This window comes from Medicago sativa, chromosome 2 (assembly GCF_051527215.1).
Source record: "Medicago sativa cultivar Bolivia chromosome 2, Bolivia_mono, whole genome shotgun sequence".
Lineage (NCBI taxonomy): Eukaryota > Viridiplantae > Streptophyta > Magnoliopsida > Fabales > Fabaceae > Medicago > Medicago sativa.
In genome coordinates, this window is record NC_140750.1 from 10,077,490 (window position 1) to 10,089,978 (window position 12,489).

The following is a 12,489-nucleotide window of genomic DNA, read 5'->3' on the forward strand; positions in this document are numbered from 1 at the left end:
TATTTACTACACTTTCATGTATAAAAGAAATTCATTTCCTACCAATGAGGATTGATACATAATTGGATGTTGTGACTTGAACTTACGTCCAAAATTCTTTTATTGTTAGAGTATGCGTAAATTCTATTGTAAATGCTTGTTAAGACAGTGATTCATTGTCATTGACCTTGAATATCATAATCACATAATATTTTCATCTGCTAAAAAGATTAAATTATGAGAGACATAATTCATGCAAGATCAATAACAATGAATCACTGTCTTAACGAGGATTTACAATATAATTTATGTATGGTCTAACAATGTATCCAATGAATGAGACAGACATCAAAACAAGACAAAATAGGATTACCTAAACATTACTACTACCATTGAAATTGCTCATTTGATTGGGGGCAGCATGTGATCGATAATTGAAAATTATTCCTGATGATTAGGTGTGTGTCACGTGTACTTAAGTCTCAACATGAAAATATATGGGCACTTGGTACAACCATGTGGCACCCCACCTCAACTCAATTGATGACATGCAAACCTGGCAGAGCTGGTAACAACTCTTTCATTGCAATTTTGAACCGTGTGTTTGGAATCAAGGTAAGTTTGACAAAATTAAGGTGGTATTGTGATCGTGATTTTGTTGAAGCTCTCGAGTGTAGTTTTTGCTAAAATCACAATCGTATACTGATGTCTGATTATGCTAAACTCACAGCTGATCCAATCATCCAAACATGCACATGTGGTTCACAGCTTTAATACGCATAGTGATGCTTGAATTAATGCAAAAAGGCTCTTTAAAAAGTTCAATCATGGGCCTCTCATTAGAAAGAAAAGATAAAGAACCCTTTAACATAATGGAAAAACAAAAACACTAACCTCAATAATTACAACTTAAAAATCAACAGTAGAAATCATAATTCATAAAGAAGAAAATTGATAATGACAGGGAAAGTATTCTCACAACCCAATTGAGAAAGAGAATTTCATTATAATATCATCATATACTACAAGGTAAGAATGAAAAATAAACAAACAAGAAAGTGGAATATGCCACATCTAAAATCATTCACTCATACTCTCATATACTGCAAAGAAGATAATGCTGCTAAACCTGCAAAAGCAGTAGTGGCTATGTCAAAAGTTACACTTCTATGACCATTGGAAGTAGCCTGTATTGATCCATATGGTGCAAATGCATAAAAGGGACCTGGAGCAATCACATCATCAGGGTTTGGAGGACTTGGATTAGAAGGAATGGTGGGAATGTCAGAGCCTGTAGGAGTTGGTAAAGCACCACCAGGAGAAGGCAAAAGTGGAGCAATTTCTGGTGACAAATTTTGGAAAGGAGAGATTGAAGATGGAGAAGGATCTGTTTTTGTTGCTGATGAAGTAGTGGGGAGTGTTGGAAGTTCAGGAATAGGTTCTGATTGTGAATATGATGAAAGGATAGGCGAAGGCATGAAAACCATGATGATCATTAGCACTGCATAAACTGTGAATGATGATGCCATTCTAATATGGTGAAGGATTTTACGAGGAAGATGTGAAAATGTGAGCTTTTAGTGGGGAAAAAATGATGGCAACCCTTTAAATTGGCAAACACTGGAGCTCTGCAGGCACCTATCTCTTTCACAAGTCTCTTTTCTACCTTAGACTTATACGGGGCCAAGTGGGGCCCCATTTGGGTAGAATCCATTGGATGATGCATGATAATGTAACATTGTGTTTTTTCTTTGAGGAACAGACAAAGATTGGAAAAGGTTTCCATGTGATGCGTTTGGTGAGAGAGAATCATTTTCTGTCCGTGATAATTTGGTGCCATACAGCTCTTTATTTTCTGTTGATTTAAAGCTAATTGTTAATTAGTACCTAAAAAGGGGTAAACTGACAGTAGTTTTAAATTACTAATTTTGTAATCATGGTGGATCTTAAGACAATTCAAAATAATACCACCAAAAAAAGAAAATCAAATATAACTACATATAGTTATCTTTTAAGAAAGGGGATGTGTGTCCCCTCATCATTTTGATTTGAGTAATATTGTCATTTAACTTCCTATATCTGACAAATATTTGTTGTTCTGGCCATGTGTGCATGTTGGTACCCTATCAAATAGGAATGTGGGATTGTTCCAAGTTCCCGTTTGAGCTTCAAACATATTTTATGGAGAAGAAACTCTGCTTTACCTTCTTGTTTTTAATATGCATGTGTCTCAGTCTGAGTGTGAGATTATAGAAATGAGAAATTAAATACATATGCAATTATGAAGAAGATAAATGAAAAGTTCTAAAACTTTTTAGTACATTAACTAATTTCTTTTATTTCATAAAATTTAGATTATGAAAGACACATTGGTTAATTTATGAAGTACATTAGGAAAAACTATAAACCTTGGTTGATTTATAATAAAATTTATATATCGAACTATTTATTTGTGCCAACACAAATTGGGTATAATAAGCTAATTTGAAGTTATCACATTGGTTAAAACTTATTTTACAAGTGCCTGTAGGATAGTCTATTCAAACTGTTTCCACGTTTATTTGTTAGTGCCCTGTACATATTAATTTTTTATTTCAGTCACATTAATTTTCTATTACAGTTAGTGGAAAAACAGGTTATTCAACCCAAAAATAGGGTGAGGAGTAGGGGAATTCGTTAATTCATATATGAATGTTCACCAACATACAGAGTACACAAATAGAAGTACAGTGAAGCCTGAGTGGAATTCACCAAAATGTTTAACCTTTATAGGGAATTTACTATTACCTGAAAAGGGGAGAAGTTACAAATTTCACCGACCAGAATAAGGACAATCATAACATGATACCACCAATTATTCAAATTCAAATGCAGCGAGGTAGCCGCTGCAACTCCAAGGCTGCCAATCCAGCAGTTTTGGCTAAAGCAGGCACACTTGAACTCTTGAGTTCAGTAACTATCACTTCAATTCTTGAAATCTCTGGTATTGATATTGATAATATCATTGCATGCAATAAGTACTGCTTGCAAGCATAACCTAAAGCATGAAGCATTCTCTGCACTGTTAAGTGAGGGGTGCCTTTACTCCAGGATTCTAGGATCACGGTAACCTTGGGGAGATTGGTTAGTAGACCAGTGGTTGCTTCTCTAGGAGCAGCCTTAAGCAGTAAAACCACACACTGAGAAGCTATATCAGCAACACTGGTCTCTCTAGATCCACTCAACTCTAGAAAGACACCAACATTGCTTCCAAAGTCTGTTATATCTCTTATGCATTGCTGCGGATCAACAGCGCCACTCACCTCGGGAGGACTGTCGCCTAAGAGAGTTGGCTCTGTTGTGTAGCTGAAGCCTTTTGTACAGCTGACTGAACGTGCTAGAAAGGCTCTGCACAGCCCAAGAGTTGGCTCCAGCAAGTCTTCCATACCCTTTGCACATACAAACTCAAGGAAGTTGCCGATCCTCCTAACAACTTTCAATTGGGAAAGTAATTTGGACTCCATTTCAGGGGCAGAAGCCAAAGCAAGACACAGCTTAACATTATTCACATTTGCATTTGACAGATCACCAAGCAAGAACTCAAAACATTGTGAAATTGTCTTCAGGTGTAGAATGTCTGGAATTGAAATAAAACTGAACTCCAGTAGCATGACAAGAAGCTTCTGTGCAAATATAGGAATAGGGTCTTCATCTTCGATCAAGGTCGGGTAGAGAGGAAGAAAATGTGTATTTGACACGAATTTCAAGTCGTTCAATCTTTGCTCTTCTTCAATTGGTTCACTCAAGAGAATAATCATAACATCGAAAAAGATTTTAAGGCACAAAAATCTCGCATCACCATCCTTGTTACCCTTATAGAGAACTGTCAAACTAGGGAGGATTTCCCGTAAGAAAATGTCGGGATTTGCAAGGATCACAGAAGATTCCTCCGTGAGAGACTCTAAAATTCGAAGAAGGGTTATTTGGAAGTCGTCTCTTCCCTGAAAGTCGATCGATAAACAAAGACAATAATATCAAATATCAAATATCAATTGTTAATTAAAAACACATTGCTTGTTCTGCTGAAAGTAGCAGCTGCCATCCAACTAAAGGTATGACCCAGCCCAATCAATGATAATATTGGTAAAATAATTATCAAAATTTGGAGAGATTTATTGCAAAATAATTGGTGCAGGTTTAGCGGACAACAATGTGTTCGATATTTTTCTGTTTCGACCGAGCTATTTCCTTTTAAAATAACACACTGTAAAAATTTCCATGTGCACTCACCCCTTGAGGTATGCTTAGAAATATGCCCCTATTTTAAATTAAATACCACCACCCATATTTGGTGGGAAAATTGCACTAATCTTCTTTTAGGTCTTTTAAATAAACCAATTGCCCTTTATTATTTTTAGAAAATAGAGAGAAGGGGTGTAACTGCTGGGATCATTGTCATTTACAAGATAAAGACGGTGTATGTCATTTAAGTAATTTATTATACTAAATACTACCTTCTTTTGAGATCAACACTTCATATTCTAAAATAGACCGCATATTTCACCAGTAAATGAAATACCGACAATATCTAAGCACAATTAATATCGACAGAACTCATGATTTGAGGAAAACATGCGATTAAAAGGAAACAAGATGTAATGGCTGAGGCACAAACCTGAAACGGTGCCTCCGCAAGTTTAATCAGATTTGCCAACTGCCGTAGAACAGGAAGTGTCGCCACTTTGTGCTTAAAAGCTGAACTTTCAAGAAGATGAAGGACAACAGGAAACAAGTGAATGTTGGATTTTGGAGCAGATCTACTGGTAAGCGAAGAGATATGCCCATGGCGCCTTCCTCCCATCATTTGCTGGATATCCCCAGTTATTATATCCAGTAATCCAGGAATAGTGGATGCCACAATATGTAGAAATGCATCTAAACACTGCCGCACAAAGGCATCCTTCTCTTTTCCCAGCCTGTCCACCACTGAAAGTAACTTATGGCTACAAAAGAACTGTGGAAGCCATCTCCTACCGTGCTTGCAGAGGAGAGCCACAAAGACAAGTGCCTTTCCTTTTAAAACTTCACTACCCTGCTCAACAAAAGCCAAAAGACTTGGGACCAGATTCTTATCCTCTGCAAGTTGCATAAGGTATCTTCCAACATTTGTCAACATGTGACTTCCAAGCATTGCCGTGTTAAGAAGATTTAAGCTGATTTGCTGCTCTCGTGGACTGCCTTTGACAAGAGCAGAAGCTAGGTCCTTGAATGAGAGCTTCTCTATAACAGACTGAATACTAGGAGGATTAAAACGAACTAAGCGCACCAAACATGATCCTGCAGTAAGCCTCATGCTTTCCAGTTTCCCTGCCGCTCTATAGATATAGCAGAGATTACTAATAACATCTTGACTCGTCAAACGTCCCACCCAGGCCCCTCCTTGACTGCAAATATTCTCGATTGTTCTCAATGCATACAATTGAGTTATATCATCTTCACCTTTCCTCAATACCGATGATACCAAGGAAATTAATGAATTTGGAACCTGCAGCCAAGTGGACATAAGTTAACCCCATAAAGACATGAACTTTTAAAGCTGACAAATAAAGTTAAGATAGGACACAAATTTGACTAAAGATATATTACCATGTTGTGAGAAACATGCCTAAATTGTGAATTTTTTTATATATACTAATACTAGAGAACTCATGCTTCAAGTTACATAAGCAGATGGAAAACACACGTTATATGCAATAAGCTTAGAAGCTAACCTGCCAGCCATGCACGGTTCTATTGTCCTTTGATGGAGATTCAAGGGGAGTGTTATCCCTAGAGTCTGCACTTTGGGTGGATATATAAAATAGCAACTCACCCAATGCAGCCATGGAAAACCTCCTCACTTTTTCTTGCCTATCCCTAAGACCATCCGTCAATGAACCTAGAATTCCAGAATTAGCTAAACTGTCATCAACAAAGGTAGAGTGTCTAATCAACAGACCAATCAGCGAAGCAAGTTGAACGCGTAAAGCCGATGCCTTGGATTGACGTAGCAACTTTATGAGAATGAGCATTATTGGCCCATTGGTCAAGATATTGGCTGCATCAGCATTAGTGCTCAACATCTCTAGGTACCTAACCACATTTTGTTTCTCTCCAATGGTAGTACTCCCATTCAAGATGGCTATAATTCGGTTATGGAGTGCCTCCAGTTGCTCTTTAGGCATCTTGACAAATTCAGGTGCTTGCAACGCCTCAAAAGGAAGTGAAGGAATGACTTCCGAGCCTTTGTCAACTTTTCTGCTGGGCATTACAGGTCTGACTGAGAGATCAGATGGATGCCAAATAACCTGGGAGATGTCGTTAGAGGATCTTGAAGAATCAGAGTCAAGACCAGATCCTAAGTCATCTTTAAGCCTCTGTTTTTTCACTAGAGGGCTGACACTTGGAGAAATAGCAGATATGTCAGAACGGTCAGGAGTTGACTCATGAACAAACGTCCTTGAATCATCTGAGGCGGGATTAGTCACAGATGGGGTGTCCAACCGATGTATATCATTTTCAGTGTCATCTGCTTTTCCCTGATTCTGAAAATTACTCTCCATTTTCTCATTGGGCACAGAAGGTGTATGTTCAGAACCATCATTTTCGTCAAGTGCGTCCTCTTCATTATTCTCATTAAAATCAAGTTCCATGTCAGTGTTCTCAATTTTAACATCGGCATCTTTCTCGGAGCCATTTGGCAAGGGACGTCGATAGTTTTCTTTCTCATTTTCTTTTTGTAAATTTGATTTTGCTATTCTTGACATTCTCAAAAGATTCAAACCTTTTTTAATAATGGAAGGATCCTTCTGCTTCGCCTCAACTGTTCTGCCAGAACCCTTTGTCTGAGTTCTGTGTCCATTTGGTGTTGCTCTTGTTGGTGTCTCAATGGCTCTTGCCCCTTTCCCGTCTTTTTCACGAGATTTGGGAGGGGTCCTGTTATGAGAAGACTTATCTCCATTACGTTCTGATAAGCATTGTTTAGCATGTAGCTCAGTCATATCAGCAAATGCAGGTTGAGGAGGAAGAGACACTGGAGTGAATTTAGTTTTCCAAAAGGCATGTCCACAAAGCTCATGCCACTGTATTCTTTCAGCTGGATCTTTGACTAACAGAGAATTTATTAAATTGACAAAAGGTGGACTTGGATTCCCAGGGAGAGGTGGAGTTGGGTCTGAAATTATGGATTTTACGAGCTGAGTGAATTCTCTTCCCACAAAAGGAGGTCTCCCAGTGTAACATTCATACAGTACACATCCTAGAGCCCAGAAATCAGAAGCATAAGAATGGACTCCACCATCTTCAAAAAGCTCCGGAGCCATGTAAGAGGGTGTTCCACGTTTTGCTTGAGGCAACTAAAGAAGTAAAGAAACACAGGACGTATTAACATATTATTTGTTTTCAGGAGAAAAATGACAGCTATAGTTGAATAGAGGTCCATCAGTACATGCATATGGATGTCAGAAATCGCAAAAGTTAGTAAAGCATACCGAGGAAGAAGGAACTTTTGATATCTCTTTCAACCTTCTGGCCAATCCGAAATCACAGAGCTGCATCAATAAAGTAATAGATACGCATCCAGCTTATATTAACAAAAAGGTTAAAAACTAAATTAATTCATTCAACTCTGAGATAGAGAACAAATAAATCGATACCTTTGTACGCCCATTTTCATCTAGTAGGATATTTGACGGTTTCAGGTCACAATAAATTATTCCATTTGAATGTAAATACCTGAACATAGTATCCAATTTTAGTGCATACAAGAGTAAGACAATTAAACTGAGGGAAAACAAAAGGAAATTGAGATTAGCAAACATACTGCAAAGCTCTGACAAGGTCACAAGCAAGTTCATTAACAGAATCTTCAGGAAGTTGACTATCCTGCAATTCGTCTTTGTAATTAGCACTAAACAAGAGAGTAATATTGCACGATAGTGAAAGTAAATTCCCAAATTAAGATGCTACAATTTGTAGCAATTTACAACAGCTAATTACAAAACAACAATTTAGAGTCAACCACTCAAAGCTTCTACAAAGCTCTGTGTAAGTGTGTAACAATAAATGTGATCTCCTAGTCCAAAATAATGAAGCTACCATAATCAAAGGCTCGTAAAACAAAACATATGCAGTGAAATGCTAAGTACCTGCCGTAATATAGAAAGTAGATCCCCACCAACACAATACTCCAATACCAACCATAAGTGAGCAGACGTTTCATACCTAAAAAGTATAAGCAAACAACACTTGAGAACTGAGGCGGAGAAATTAGTAATTGCAACACTGTTTCAGAAACAAACTATTATTTTTTGTCTCAAATCTCCTGTATTCAGCCAAGAAGTAAAGTCTGGTCAAGGATTATTCCGACCAGTACTCGAACTCGAGTTCTCCCAAACGATTGGTCTTTAATATGAATAACTAATCTAATATTTTGAATAGAAAGCAGAGAAATTAATATTAAGATTTCCTCATTTTAGTAAGATTATTTTTCTTTAATAGAATTTCTTCAATTTTTGGATTTTCCCTAATTGTTAAAGAATATTTCTCACCATGAATAAAACTTGAGAACATTTTGGTGATCTAAAGTGTGAAGAATCCTAACCTGCAAAAGAGAAAATCGGTTAATTCAACTGTTTTTGTAGATGCAGCTCAGGATCTACTAGAAAACTCAAAAACTACCGAAATTAGCATAATTAATTAACAAAAAGAAAAGGAAAAATAATTAATTAAGAAGATTAATTTCTGTAATTAAATGATGATAACTTACTTCTTGAAGAACCTTGTTCTTCTGAGATTTATCGACGCTTTTGATTGCGAAATACTCGATCGTCTTCTTCTTTCTACCTTTGTAAACAGTCTGCAAATTCAGAAACACGGAAAGAGAAAGATTAAGAGATTGAAGATGGAAATGAAAGAAGAAAGATAAAGAATGAGTAACTACCGAGTATCTTCCGCGACCAATGGCTTCGTAGATGTGGTACTGGTTCATGATGGATTCGTCGTCGATTTCAAATGCTGATGTTGTGTGTAGAATAGATGAACCGAGAGAGAGAGAGAGAGAGAGAGAGTGTTCTAACGGGCGGTTTAATTTTGATTTTCGAAATTCCAAGGTTCATAATATTATTATATCGATAAATATGAAAAAAACGTTAGTTTTTTTTTTTTTTTGAGAGGTTTAGTTTTTTTTTCTTTTAATATGTTCTAAGATATGCTTAATGCATCTGTAAAATAATTATATCGACACGATATACCTTTTTTAAGACATTCAATTCAACACAAAACATATCTGTGTAGTCCTCGTAACTTAGTCCAGTTGGTATGGACAATGCATAATATATGTAAGGTCTGGGATTCAAACATGATCACAAAAAAAAAAGGTTCAAATCAATAGAAATGAAAAAGGAATACAAGAATTAGCCAAAACCCAAACACATAAGAGGATTAAGTCATCTCTCATGATGATCAAAAGCAATACTTGACTTTTTTGCCTCCGACCTTCGAAGGAGAGGAGTTTAATGTTATTTAAAAGTTGTTGAGCCCGACTTGTTGTATTATTAAAGTCATGTTGTTCCTTTCTTTTCATTGACGTTTAGACGAACATTCTAATTGTGTTAATGCGTATAAATTACGAACATTTGTTTTTATAATTTTTTATTAAAATTAATTTGATTAAAATTATATGTATGAATGATATATATTTTGCACTTTCATATTATAACAAATTATTCTTACTGTTTTCAATAATACCAATAATATAACAAATATAATATCTTTCAAAAAATATAACAATATAAAATAAATTTTATCCTTTTGAACGACACTAACATAATAACATTCTTATAGTAAGATTTGCGTAAGGGTAAAATTCGAAGGAGAAAGAGTCAGTCGAAGACGACCTATTTTCTTTATAGTTTATATACAATGTAGATATAACACACGTGCAAGCAAGTCAAATCATCGAAAAAAATGAACGGTGAGATTTGAAAACACTTGCTAGACTGCCAAACTGTAATGATCGTCAATACTAGATGGATCAACCGAGAAAAAGCCTAACCAACTTCGCACCAAGTGCCACGACAAGGCAAAATAATTACAATCCAAAAATAAATGTTTTGTTTTTTCTGAACTTCCACAACTATTGACACGGCTGGGAATTAATAAGGATAATACCTCTTCGACATAAATTGTCGTTTATGGACAATCTATTACGAAGAAGTCTTCAAACAAACAAATATACCTTCAAAGGGACATCTTGATGCCATATTAAGTCGGACAATATTGTATAACGGTGGAGAACCTCACTAGTGAGAATATGACAAGCACCACAAATAGTGTAACCATCAACTAGCTCCAGAATCCACACCCAACGATCCTGAATATCAACATGTATAGTCATAGAAAGTAGTAAATTTCTACACTTCTCTACCAACTTCTTCTCCCACGCCCATAAACTCCTTTGCCACTTCCAAAACTTAACCCTCACCGAAAACCCAAAGCAAACATACTGGCAATTGTTGCCCTCTATGTGACAGCCATCTCAAACAGACAACAAAACTTAACACACAAAGGCACATCCCTGACCCACCTATTTGTCGAGGAAAAAAAAAGTATTGTCCCCATTATCAACCTTGCACCGTAAATTTGCCTCAAACCACCCCCCATATGTAATCTTACATCATCGCGGATTGAAATCTAATCCCTCCACCATATCGGCCCATCCCTTTCTCCTTCCTTCAACCGACTCCCCTCAACCTTGTATCTACCTGACGACATCCTAAATCATAGTGCCTCTATCAGTCATCATCCTCCAACACCGTCTATCCATCACAGCAATATTAAATTTCAAAGGGGAAATTACACTCACCTCCCTTGAGGTATTCTTATATGACACTAACATCCCCTCTAATTTTTAATTAAACATTAACCTCCCTTATTTATTGTCTAAATAGACAAGCATCTCCCTTTGTATCTAACATTGTTAGTCTCCGTTAATTAACTGTTGATTTGCTGACAGATAATTTTGTCTTTTATCTGACTTACACATGATGAAAGTATTATGTCGAAGAGATACAATACCATTCATATTTTTCAGACCAAAATTCTGCAAAATCCTCAACAACAAAACAAAAAAAATGAATTTATTCCAAATTCCACACCCATGGAACTACAAACTCCAGGAAAAGCAAGAAGAAAAAAAAACCAATTTCAATATTAGAGCTGCGTCAAGGGAGATACATAGGAAAATTGGACAAAACTTTCAAAAAAAAATGATCAACAAAGACTGTTCTTGCAAATTGAGATAAATATTTGGCTTTGATTGTGAATTCTACCAAATTGAGTGGTAGTTTTGGGATTGAAGGATTAGTTTATTGAAACTCATTAACTATGGAATGTTTGTGAGAGAATTCATGGTGTTTGGGAGAGATCCAGATAGGGAATTGTGTGAAAAAATTTCAAGAATTTGAGTGTAGTTATGTTCAAAGGAAGGGAAGAGATTGAAGAGGAAATTGAGTTGAAGGAGCTGTCACATAAATCATAACATAGAGAATGTGAGGGAGAGTGAAATTGGAGAAGTTTAATTAACAGAGACCAACGGTGTTAAATGAAAAGGGAGGTTAGTGTTAAATTAAAAACTAGAGGGGGTATTAGTGTTATTTAAGAATACCTCAGGGGAGGTGAATGTAATTTACTCAATTTCAAATTTCCGCAGCCGCTAACACATAACAGAGAATCATGAGGGATAATGGCTCTTCTGAATAAATCGTCCTTTGTGGGTAATCTATTCCAAAAAAATTGCCAAGCAAACACAGACACCTTCAAAAGAAGACGACACAGACCGCGAACAATATATCCAACACCCAGATGGGGAGTCCATAACCAACTATCCTCTAAATCGTCATGTAAAGTCATAACGAGAAGTAAAGTCCTACACTTGCATACCATCTCCTTCTCCCACGCCAACAATCTCTGCCTCCACTTCCAGACCTCACCTCCCTCACCCCAGCCTAAAGCAAACATATCGATAACCGTCATTTGTTGATACTCAGACAACAAACTGACGGCAAAACCGATCACGAAATGAAACCTCCCCTACCGACCTATCTGTCCAGAAATAAGATTTAACTCCATTACCTACCCTTCAGTGTAAGCTATCCTTAAACCAACCCACCACAATATTAAAAAAAGAAAAGAATATGGATTGTTGGATCAAGGTCAAACTTTAAACCCCTAAAGATTGAAGAAATTACACCGAGACAAGATTAGTAGAAACATGAATCGTTGGCTCAAAGTAAGACAATTAAACCTCAAATAACAAATAAATTACAATAGAGACAAAAGAAGAGCAAAAGAAACTTAAATTGTTCATGGTTTTCTTTTAAATATTAAAAGGTGAACACAATGATATGGATACTCATGGAGTTTGGTTGAATACGCATCTTTCGTTAAATCATTCAATGACAGATATTTCATATTTTTATATTGAAATAAATG

At 36.4% G+C, this 12,489-nt stretch overlaps 2 protein-coding genes across 2 annotated transcripts; both read right to left on the reverse strand.

Moving 5' to 3' along the window:
* Positions 1-895: 895 nt before the first annotated feature.
* AGP25 (arabinogalactan protein 25) lies at positions 896-1,508 on the reverse strand. The gene has a single exon (XM_085742760.1). The coding sequence runs from the start codon at positions 1,506-1,508 to the stop codon at positions 1,068-1,070; it is 441 nt and encodes a 146-aa protein (XP_085598886.1). The 3' UTR covers positions 896-1,067.
* LOC146944373 (kinase family with ARM repeat domain-containing protein) lies at positions 896-9,104 on the reverse strand. Its single transcript, XM_085742759.1, has 10 exons — positions 8,939-9,104; positions 8,765-8,854; positions 8,547-8,599; positions 8,145-8,220; positions 7,820-7,881; positions 7,653-7,731; positions 7,488-7,547; positions 5,730-7,352; positions 4,634-5,503; positions 896-3,959 (listed from the first exon to the last, which is right to left on the reverse strand). Exons 1-10 carry the CDS (start codon positions 8,984-8,986, stop codon positions 2,844-2,846), a joined length of 4,077 nt encoding a protein of 1,358 aa, XP_085598885.1. The 5' UTR covers positions 8,987-9,104; the 3' UTR covers positions 896-2,843.
* Positions 9,105-12,489: the final 3,385 nt, after the last annotated feature.

Coding starts and splice junctions, on each gene's coding strand:
- AGP25 (XM_085742760.1), bottom strand. CDS start 1,508: ATGGCATCATCATTCACAGTTTATGCAGTGCTAATGATCATCATGGTT.
- LOC146944373 (XM_085742759.1), bottom strand. CDS start 8,986: ATGAACCAGTACCACATCTACGAAGCCATTGGTCGCGGAAGATACTCG. Junction 8,855..8,938: donor TTGGTCGCGGAAGATACTCG/GTAGTTACTCAT, acceptor CTGAATTTGCAG/ACTGTTTACAAAGGTAGAAA. Junction 7,732..7,819: donor GACCTTGTCAGAGCTTTGCA/GTATGTTTGCTA, acceptor TACTATGTTCAG/GTATTTACATTCAAATGGAA.